Source organism: Geospiza fortis, unplaced genomic scaffold, assembly GCF_000277835.1.
Source record: "Geospiza fortis unplaced genomic scaffold, GeoFor_1.0 scaffold403, whole genome shotgun sequence".
NCBI lineage: Eukaryota > Metazoa > Chordata > Aves > Passeriformes > Thraupidae > Geospiza > Geospiza fortis.
In genome coordinates this window covers 1,892,165-1,902,926 of record NW_005054336.1, presented here as the reverse complement: position 1 = coordinate 1,902,926, position 10,762 = coordinate 1,892,165, and the positions used below count along the sequence as shown (strand labels likewise).

General features: G+C 40.0%; 1 protein-coding gene across 2 annotated transcripts in view; it reads right to left on the bottom strand.

Moving 5' to 3' along the window:
- Positions 1-308: 308 nt before the first annotated feature.
- PKN2 (protein kinase N2) overlaps positions 309-10,762 on the bottom strand; it is a 29,979-nt gene continuing 19,525 nt past the window's right edge. Inside the window, exons 8-21 of one of the 2 annotated variants that reach the window (XM_005422056.3) lie at positions 10,342-10,485; positions 10,128-10,203; positions 9,630-9,804; positions 9,249-9,378; positions 8,661-8,797; positions 8,493-8,568; positions 8,319-8,410; positions 7,157-7,333; positions 6,515-6,577; positions 6,342-6,418; positions 4,829-4,971; positions 3,558-3,665; positions 1,916-1,996; positions 309-1,835 (exon numbers count right to left, since the gene is read on the bottom strand). In XM_005422056.3, coding sequence (XP_005422113.1) covers positions 1,632-1,835; positions 1,916-1,996; positions 3,558-3,665; positions 4,829-4,971; positions 6,342-6,418; positions 6,515-6,577; positions 7,157-7,333; positions 8,319-8,410; positions 8,493-8,568; positions 8,661-8,797; positions 9,249-9,378; positions 9,630-9,804; positions 10,128-10,203; positions 10,342-10,485 — 1,683 coding nt within the window. In that variant the 3' untranslated portion in view covers positions 309-1,631. Of the gene's footprint in view, positions 1,836-1,915; positions 1,997-3,557; positions 3,666-4,828; positions 4,972-6,341; positions 6,419-6,514; positions 6,578-7,156; positions 7,334-8,318; positions 8,411-8,492; positions 8,569-8,660; positions 8,816-9,248; positions 9,379-9,629; positions 9,805-10,127; positions 10,204-10,341; positions 10,486-10,762 lie in introns of both variants that reach the window. The other variant, XM_031057872.1, reaches the window with a different exon arrangement.

The following is a 10,762-nucleotide window of genomic DNA, read 5'->3' as shown; positions in this document are numbered from 1 at the left end:
TGCAGCAGTGGGGAAGGTGCCTGCCCCATTCCTCTGGAGGACTGGCCTGATTTAGACTTAGTAATGATTATTTTATTTTTTTATCCCTTAAGCCTCTCCCCTGCCTAACCCTGCAGGTCTGTCCAGCATCTTGATTTTAAACCACCACCTTAGCATTGCATACTCCAGTGGTTTGCGTTTCTTCTTTAAATTAATAAAATTACCAGTTTTAAATTCATTTGAGTGCGATGCTCACTGCCTTAGCCCATGAACAGCAAACTCCTGGCCAGGATGAACCTGTGAGGTTACAGTGCTGAATAGTGCTAGAGGTAAAGACCAGGAGGAAAATTTATTTTCCAAGAGTCAATGTTTGCCCACAGAACAGCAGATGCCAAAAATAGGTCTTGGTTTACAATACACACACAGTGTCTGGTCTAAATTACTTTTCAACTTTTGAGGTACAGCTTTTAGTGTTAAGGGGTTTATAAAATATACACTGTTTTTATCAAAAATATTTATACATTCTATTACAACATATTGCTTTTTACCCTCAGTAACTGCCAATCCAGGGGCTGGAGCTCAGTGGCCTACATGGATACATTTTTTTGTTCACTTGGCCACTACGCAACATCGGTGAAGTGGTACAGTTAAATTACTTGCCTGGAGGTAAGAATACATTACAACTTCCAAATATACATGTTCACAGCATGTATACATTGAAAACGCTTACTTTTCCTAAGTGATATGATACTGTACAGCAGACAGAGGAGGATGGAGGGGGTTAGATACGGACTGGGAACTTCTCTGCCCCCTCGGGCTGTGGGAAAGGCTCGAGGTGAGTGTGGAAGGAGCTGGGCCTGGGCCTTGCAGCTGCTCCACTCTGGGGTTACACTGAGCAGCGTCCTCCTTACATTCCTCATCCCAACCAGAGCCTTAAGCCACGCTCAAGGAGCTTGAAGGCAAAACTGTTTGGCAAGTGACTTTGGTAAACTCTCCGGATTTTTCTGGGTTTTTCTTTGTAATGGAAGCACTTACACAGTTGTTATCTCAAAGGCAAGGTGTTTAACATTTTTCCTAATAAATACCATAGAAAATTTACAAAACAAGGCATATCTGTTCTCAATAGCATTATTTTAAGAACACAAGATGAAGGTGTACGTAAAAATGTGTAGTTTTAAAGACTGCACAATGTTTAGCTGAAATCATTTGCCTTCTCTGACTAGAACCAGGTTCTGTGTGAGTGTCACCAGTATCCCAACTTACTTCAGTGTGGCTGAGTGGAGATTACCTAGCTAAAGTCTGCATTTCCCACGTAAGGCAGATACTTTAAAAAGCGGTATTATCTGCTGTGGAAGAGTGAGAGGAACTGTACAGATCCACGTGCGCCCATGTGTGGGAAGTTCAACACAGCCTGGGTTCACCAACTCAGCTTAGGAACGCCATAGACCTGCTTTCCAGTGCTCAGATAAAAAACAATATACAAAGAGGCCACTCTTCAAAAGAGTGTTAAAACAGTACTTAAAAGGATCTTCATGTGATTTAAAAAAACCCAGAAGCTGCAGGTGGCACAGGAAGCAATTGAAGGGTCAGTATTCTTCAGAGAGAGGCATTCTTGTGAGCCAGTTCAGCTGGGGCTTCACAGTGTGTGGAAGTTAACACCAATCAGCAATGTAATCAAAATCTCTGAACATTTCCTGCTCTTCTTCTGAAAGTATCCTTGGTTCCCGAGGTGGAGTGAGGATAGGTGCTTCAGAGGTAAATTCATCATCAAAATTACTGACATCTTCTCTTCCTCTAATGGTAGGGACGAAAGGAGGCTTGACTTTCTTGGCCAGTAAAGCATGCCAATCTATTTGCTGTAAAATAAATGAACTGATGTTTAGTTTCCCATCTCTACTCCTTTGGGTTCTTAGAAATAATGCTGGTTTGTACTCACCCTGAAAAAGTGATGCTTTTTCACATCCTCAGCATCTTTCTCTCCAGCCCCAAGACGCCGCTCTGGATTTCTTCTTAGCAGCTGACAAAACATGCAGAGTTTCAGTGGGGAAATTCAGGGGGAGGGAAAGGAAGGAGGAAGGATGAATGTTACTGTGTAACAGCCAACACCAAGATAAGGTGGACAGTAAAGCCATACTGCCTGACCTGTGGGTAGTCCTTTCCCCTTGAAAGAATGGACAGACAAAGCTTTTAGCTGTTAGCAGTGCTCTTTCAGCCTGCCAGCACAGTTTCAGCAGCAGCTACGCCAGCACCAGTACCAGAGCAGACTCATCTGTCTCCCAGCAGAGCTGTGCTGCCATGTCTTGGTACTGGAGGTGATCTGGGGCAAGTCACAGAGTGCAAAATTCCTCTTTGCTGGTGAGGGTGCAGATTTACATAAGCCAGTGGTTCTTGCTCAGCTCAGAGAAGAGATTAATTACCCTGCTGTCTCAGTGCTCCGCTCCCTCACAGCAGTTGATTTACCAGGAGAGGGTTCAAGCTGCTTCATACATTCAGCCAAAGGAAAGGGTTTCCTAGTTACCCCCAGGTTTGATGCTCCCCCTTGTGAACTGTACTGCTGTGAGCAGCCCCCTGTTCCAGGCAGGGCCCAGCAGCAGGCTGGGTTGATATTCATGATGCAGCCATCAAAAAATAATGTCTAGTATATTGTGAATGAAATTCTGTGATGGAAAGAGCATGCAGAGAGCTCCAACTAGTAAACTGCCAGTAAGAAGTTCCTAGTACATGTATTGTGGGTGCAGTGTAGCAGCACCGTGTGGCTTGTGGATATTGGCATGAATTTTCACAGCAAAAATACCTTCCCCAGGTACTGCCTTAAATCTGTATTCTGTGTTCTTTCTCTAGGCAAACACTCTCTCCCTGGGACTAAGCAAGTGTTTTAAGTTACTGAATATTGATGCTATTACTTAGATAGTTTTGTCACAGTAGTTACTGTGCTACAGCACAGTGCTGAATTGGATGCTAAACTGGTACTCAGCATCAGGCATTCATGTGGAGAGGCTGATTCCAAAGGCTTTGGAACCACCTCCAATACTGCCTTTCTATCAGTTGTGATAAGGTGCTAACTTAGGTTCAGCTGCCTTCTTTTGATAAGCAGATGCATCTCATTAAGGAATAGCACTAACAACAACCATAACCAAAATCAGCTGTTCCTTGCCAAGAATGGGACTGCAGCTGCCACGTGTACAGTGTTCCCTGCCCCAGCTGGAATGAAACCAAAAAGATTTAGAAGTCTTTGAATTAAAATATTCATGTGACAATGCTAATCCACCAAATAGGTCAATGCAGCAGTGTTTGGCTAGGAAAAGAGCTGAACCACTCTAGTTAGGTAAAACTAGGAAACTTAGTTCAGAGAGAAAATGGAGCCTTAAGTGTTTCACACTTTCAAAAGAAAAACTTGCTCCTAATAATGTGGAATGGCATAGACTATTTTCATTTAAGGTGACAGGCAGAGCATAAATGAAGCAATTGTCAAAAAAACCACGAAGTGCAGGTTCCTAATCTATTTTGTTCCTCACAAAAGTAATTGTTGGAAACAGGACAAGAGGGACATACTGTAATAATTAGTAAAATGTTCTTACCCGTCTCATTATTGAGATGGCTTCTGTAGACAGAAATCGTGGATATCTTACTTCATCATTTACAATGCTGTCAAACACCTCTTCCTCATCATCTCCAGGGAAGGGAGACTATAATGAAAGCAAAAAAACCCCCACTATAAACAGGCTTAAAATCACAATTGAAAACAACATAAGCTTAGCTGAATATTTGGAATTAGACACCCTGAAATGAAGTCTTCCTTCCCAGAAACAGATACATGACTGTGCTTTTAGATGTAGAAACACCTAAAACTGGGATCTTCTTTGAACTCAGGGTGGGTGTACATGGAAATTATCTATCAGCTCTTCTTTGGGGTAGCTACCATTCACAAATAGCATGGGCATGACGAATTTGTTTTAGTAAAATCTTAGCATGTTGCAGCTCAAGTGTTTTCAAACTGTTTTGAAGTGGCCTGACAGATGTAGGTGATACCGTACAAGCTTTTTGTCCTTTTTTACCTGAAAGGAAGTGAAAGTAATTTGAATGACCATCTTTTTTTGAAAAAGAACAAAATTATGAGTTTTCAGCATGCGCGCTATCACTGTGCCCCTGGGAGATACTGTTACAAAATGGACCAGAAGATAGAGCAGTATATGCAATGGCAAATAAACTTCTCAACAGTGATTTATTTATACCAGCTCATTTACATGGAACTGAGGCTTTATATTTTAGTGTGTTTGGCATAATCTTTCATTGCTATCCAGTTTTATGTGTTGAAGTTCACTTTCATTCACGCTAGAAGAGTTAAGAAGTTTATTTTTTCCCAAAAGCATTTGAAAGCAGAAGACCGATATTGCTGTGCACATCTAGATTTGGTAACAGATGTGTCCTGGAAACCTAGCTCCCCCAAACTGTATGTACAGATGTACTGTACTCTTAGAGACACTACCATTACTGGAATTTAATTTAGGACATAATGATGTAATTAAAAATAGAGTAAAGCAAAAATCTGTTACAACATGTTGGCTTCTACAATTGCTGAAAATTCAAGCTCCAGACATGACTTGCCAACTTCTCCAGTGTTACAGCAGCCAATATCAGGTGAGTAGCTGCTCAGTATTTCACACTTCTTTTTCTTGATGACTCACATTAAGATGCTCACTGTAAAGCTGGGTATGCCTATGCATGCTGTATGATGAATACCGATACTGTGGCAGGTAGGGTATATGAAATGTTAACAGGCTGGTATCTTGAGGTTTGTAACCTTTGAAGATTGCTTTTTATGACTCCACTGTACCTTACTAGAACTTACCTCACCCACCAGCATCTCATAGATAAGAACACCAAGACCCCACCAGTCTACAGCTCTTGTATAGGAGGTTTCTGTCAGCACCTCTGGAGCCAGAAATTCCGGTGTGCCACAGAATGTGCTTGTTCTGTCTCCAAATCCCATTCCTGAAAGTTACAGATAATGAAAAGCAAGCAGTATTTTCTGCCATTCCACAACCTGTTCCTCCAAGCAGAACCTCTCTACAGAGCAACTTCAACTGATACTGTAGATCCAAGGCCTGTGACCTGAAGGCTCAGGCCAATGAGATAAAACATTCCCTCCGTCTTCCTCCCCATGCCTGTTTCACATGTGCTTCCATTCAAGTTTTCTATCCCTCGCTATATGCAATGAGCCAGATTAAGGTTCCAGTTACACCTCTGTTACCCAGTTATCTTTGTTTGGAAAGATACAATCTTATGCTCCGTTTCTACCAGTTAGCACAAGAAAATGCAGTACACACTAGTTGAGCCAAACGTGCCCCTCTGGATGCTTGTGCAGTGCAAATTACATATAGTAGAGAAAAATATGGAGTGTAGTGAAAGAACGTGGAGCAAAATAAGCCCTGTGGATTTGCCAGAGGGGCACAGTTTGGGACATCAGCACCACCAGGCCTGATGTAACATGACAAGGGGAGCTGCTACAGAAAACTTGGGAAAACCATTAATTGTAGTAGTCAGTAAAGGAAAGAACTTTTCTTCACATTTTGTTTTGTCATTTACGGAACTTATTTGTAGCTAGTCACAGGACTTGCTCTGGCACTCCTGTCCAAAGACCTACTGAGTTTACCCAATTCCCTCTTAGGCACCTTAAAGGAAAATATATGGAAGACAGGCTAGAAAAACTGAAAAAGGATCTTTGCCCACACAATGGATTTTTAGAAAAACATTGTAATAACTACCTCTATTTGGTATTTGCCAGTAGTGAGCTGCTTGAAAGTAACTTTCTAGGCTTCCCTTCTGGGACAATCTCTCAATTTTAGCTGTAGTATACTTTGCATATCATTTTCCTAAGAATCACACACAGAATCACATTTCCAAATACTCAGAGTTGCAACTGTTTTTGAGCTAAAAAATAGATAGTCCATTTGTAAAAAAAGCAAGAACTCAGGATGGATTATAATGGCACTTGATTTTGTTGTGCGGTGTCAAGATGTTTAGAATGAGGAAACCACCTAATGCTTTTCCTACTCGTAAAATGTGCAGTGTGCCTTGTTAACAAGCAGCTAGGTGATGAAGTAAGAGTCAGAATAGGTGATGCTCACACTGACAATAAATAAATTAAAAGAACAGGGCAATGCTCACATGCTCCTGGTATGTCCCTACTAAGGAACTTCCTATCTCCACATTTGTACAATCAGAGGAGTATTTTTTTTTCCTTCAAATGACACATGGTAAATAGATCCTATGCACATCTGGTAGTCCAAAACTCTCAAGGAACAGTCAAGAATAGGACAGACTATGGAATTCTCCTAGAAAGAAAACTTAAGGGCTATTACCTTCTTTGCAAAGACCAAAGTCAGCAATTTTCACAAAGCCTTCTGTGTCCAGCAATAAGTTATCCAACTTCAAATCTCTAAATGAACATTTGAGAACAAAGTTGCATCACTGATGTGTTTCTTTAGTACTGTTCAGAACAGCTGAAATTGATCTGCTGGAAATGACTACTTACCTGTACACTATTTTGTGCTCATGTAAATACTGAAGTCCAAGAACCACACACGCAGCATAAAATCTGTTGAAAAAGTTAAAGTTAAAATTTCAATGGAATTTTGTCTTGCTTTTCAGAATGTGAAGTCCATTATTATTGATTTTTTATGAACCATCCTTTGAAGATTACCAATTGGTTTTTTGGGTACAGATTAGTTTTACAAGGCCAGAGTTTTAAAGCCAGATGGCAAGAACACTTAAACTTGCAGCTTTCAAACTGTGGCATGTTTGCTTGGGCTGGAGGATAAATTTTCTGTAGTGTTCACTGCTATAGCATTGAGTTTTCTAAATCGGCTTATTCTTTCCTTTTTTAGCTTTGTCTACTATTTTAACTCTTCATTCACATTTTGAATGTGATCCTAAAAAAAGTATTATAAAAACCAAATACTTGCGTATAGATTTTCAGTGTAGAATTCAGTGTAGATTCAGGCACATTAAACCTGCATGTCATCTTCTAACAACAAAATCAGTTAGAATCTCCAACCCTTAAGCAGCATTTACTGAAGTGGCATAATGTGGTGGCATGTGGTGATAAAGCCCTTAGTTCTTATCCACTGAGCAAAGCGCCCTTCCCTTAATGCCACAGGAAGGGAGGGATACTCACACTGCTCTGGGCTCAGAGAAGACATCAGTGTGAATGTGCATCATCAGGTCCCCACCAGCAGCATATTCCATTACAAAGCACACGTGATCTTTGGTTTGGAAACAAGCAAAAAGGTTCACCAAGAAGGGATGTCTTACACTATTCACAGTTTCAAATATTCGCTTTTCACACATCAAGCTGCAAACAAAATCAGGAATAAAGCTCAGTGCTGAACAACAGTTTTTCAATTCTCAGAAATTATTGGTATTTTATACTTTATGGTTTTTGCTCTATTCCTTAGGATAAGAACTTTTTTTGTTTTGTTCAACAGAGAGATTTTAATATCAGGATTTAAGGAATTTATATTTAGCTTTCCCAATGAAAAGAGGAAACCTAGCAGTCCATGAAAATCATGCTGACAATTTTCCTTCCAAATACTTGGATTGCATTAACTATGCACTGCTATCATGTGACATTCATTTCAATCCATTTTTATTTTAATCATTTACAAGATGTAAAGTGGAAAGCCAGTGACAGTATTACAGATATCTATCTATAGTATTTCCTGGTTATTTCTCCTTAAACCAGTTGTTTAAGTTGTAGGTTTTTGTTAATAGAGCTATCCTTCTTCCTGCAAGTGAACACAGTCACTCTTAAGCAACTGTAAAAACACCTTCTTGCACTAAAACCAAACAATTTTGTAATGGCTCTTTCACATCCAAGCAAATAAAAAGCCCAGAAAAAGCAGAATCTGAGTTTTGGGTCAAAAAGATGAAAAACACCCAACAGTACACAAAAGGAAAATATGATGGACAGAGCATGCCGGTATGTTAGAGGTTCAGAAATAGCAACACAGGTTCTGCCAGTAAAGCAAACAGTCACTGTTACCCCAAATGTGATGGAAGTAATTGGAAGTAATTAGATTAAATACTTGCAAGAGTACCTGAAAATCAAAAACAGGATCAGCTTAAGTCAGAGCTGTAGTTCAGGCATAAGAAGGGCACTAAAACAAACCAGGGGTTACTCTGCTCCCTGCTTGCCCCAGAAGAAGAATACACATCTACAGCAGCCAGCTATGCAGGGAGATGACAACTGACTGTGCTCTTCCACTCAATTCAGCAGCTCCCTGGCAGAGCACACAACTGGTTTATGGAATCCACATGTTTATATTGTACAAACTGACCTGTCCACTTCATCACGAGCCACAATATCTCCTTTCTTTAAGGCTTTAATAGCAAACATCTCGTTTGTGTTTTTGTATTCTGCCAACAACACCTAAAACAGAGGAGATAACTTTAAGAGCTATATCTACATTTTGATAAAGCCTTGACACTTGAAACAACCTTTTGACATTTACCTTTCCAAAATGTCCTCTGCCCAGTACAGCGCAGCATCTGAAATCCTTCAGACTAAACTGGAATCTTTGTTGTGATCTATGTAAATAAAAATTGGTCACAAAGTTTCTAGTTTGTTAGCTTTAAGAAATATTATTCAGATCAAAACAGGAAAACCACTGCTTTTTTACCTTCTATCTTCAGACTCTCTGGTGTTGGTGTATTTCATGTCTGAATGGGGAACATCAGACTCACAGATTATTTCAGGCTGGAGTTTTGGAACAATACTATTTCTGCCATTTTCAAAATCAAAAGTTGCTACTTCATCCTGTGAAGAACAAGAAACCTGAAAATTTAAAACTGATTGTGAAGGCAAATGAATGTAGAAATTTTACTAAAAGCACATGAAATTCTTAATACACCCATTGCCTATGCTAAAATGACAAATTTCCAGATGATACAGCTAAGTAAGAATTTAGCAGACTGATGAAACCTACTGCTGCAGTAATTTTGCTCTCTCTTAATAAAACCATTTTATCCTGAATACTGTAATAGTTTTGGAGCTCTGGCTTTTTTCTGTGGTGGAACATGGAGTGTGAAACACACGAACCACAGAAGCAGTCTGCCACCAAGAGCAATCGGAGCATTCTACTGACACAATTCTGTGTGTGGAAGTTAAGAGAGCATGTGCTGATTTATAAAGGCAGAAATCCATCATAAAGATGCCATACTACAACCATGTTAAACTGTATAACCCAAGATTCTTAAAAATTACTTGCCTGAGAAGGCACATCAGGAGCCTTTATCTCAGAGGAAGATTCACATATTTCCGCAAGGGAAGATGCACGGGGTGGAGCAGGTGGAGGCTCAGGCTCAAGTTCAAAGTCCAATTTGGCTACAGGAGAGTCACTAGCAAGAAAATAAATAACTCCTCAGTGTATAGTAAAGACTATTTTAACACTTGTAGATTTCTCCTAAACCAAACATTGTGTGTCTGGATCTAGCTACACTACAGAATAGTTCTCCAAAACAAAAAGAAGGAAAGGTGTGCAGCCTTTCAGGATAACCAGACTGTGCATACATTCTGTACACGAGGGCAGAAGCCTCTCAGTGCTCCCTCCTGCACTCAGGGGTACTGCAGAGCTGCAGAGGTGACCTACCCGGCTGGCAGGGTCAGTTCAGCGAGCTGGGCATCCACCACTTGTCCTGTGGCAGGCACTGCTGCTTGGGGGCTGAAGGTGCCAGAGTGATTCACTGTAGGAATAGCTCTTCTCACCAGCCTTCCCCAAGTGGCAATATTAATATTCATCTGAGGAGCTCGGAGAAATGTTTTGCCTATAGATATTGTGAAAAAAGAAAACAGAATGCAAGTAATTCCTTTACTCATTACCAAAACCAATAATTAAAAAATCCCGTATTAATTAATTTATAGTTTATGAAAAACAAACAAAATTTGTAATTTTCCTTTGCAATTTCTAATTAATCACAATTAAATGCTAATGCATAATAAGGAATTCGAATACAAAAGATTTCTAAATGCAATGCCAAATCCTTCATTATCAACAGTATTATTTGCAGGCAAACATTAGACCTCTGTATAAAAAATTTCATAGATCTACACCAGTTTTAAGCTTTACATGTTTAAATGAAAGAATCACCTTGCTGTTTCGAAAAAATTTTCTTCTGCCTCTGGAGTTTTGGTCTTCTTTCAATAACCGGATTAAAAAACGTAACCTGCAGTTCAAAAAACGTGTGTTATAGTTCAAGTTTCAGAACAAAATGCATTCTTAAAAGTTCAAGGAAAACTCGTTAAACTATTCTGCCATGTAATACTTTTGAGTATGTTCAAGTGCTTCAAAGAAACATTCTTACCTCTGCAAACAGAGTGCCCTGGGGTTCGAGATAGAGACACATGCCATGCCGTTGGTTATCCAGGAAATCTTCCAACCTCAGAAACTTTACTGCACACAAAGATCTCCAGTCACGCCAATAGACTGAGATTTCTAATTCACGTGACTATGACAGGAAACACAGACACAGGAAATCACTTATTAGTAATTGTTCTGCAAGAGTTACCACGGTACAATTTTAAGATCAAGGAACTCAAGGATCAAGATGCAGAGCTGTTATTTTAAAAGGCTGTCAGGGCTAACCAGTCAGACTGAAGCTCTGATGATCACAGCATTTCACCTCAGTTCAGATGAGATCTCCAGTGTACAAATAAAAGCACAGATGTAAAATTTTCCCTGAGAGTAGAAGCAGAGAGCCACAGTAAACAGACTTTTTGGGTCAG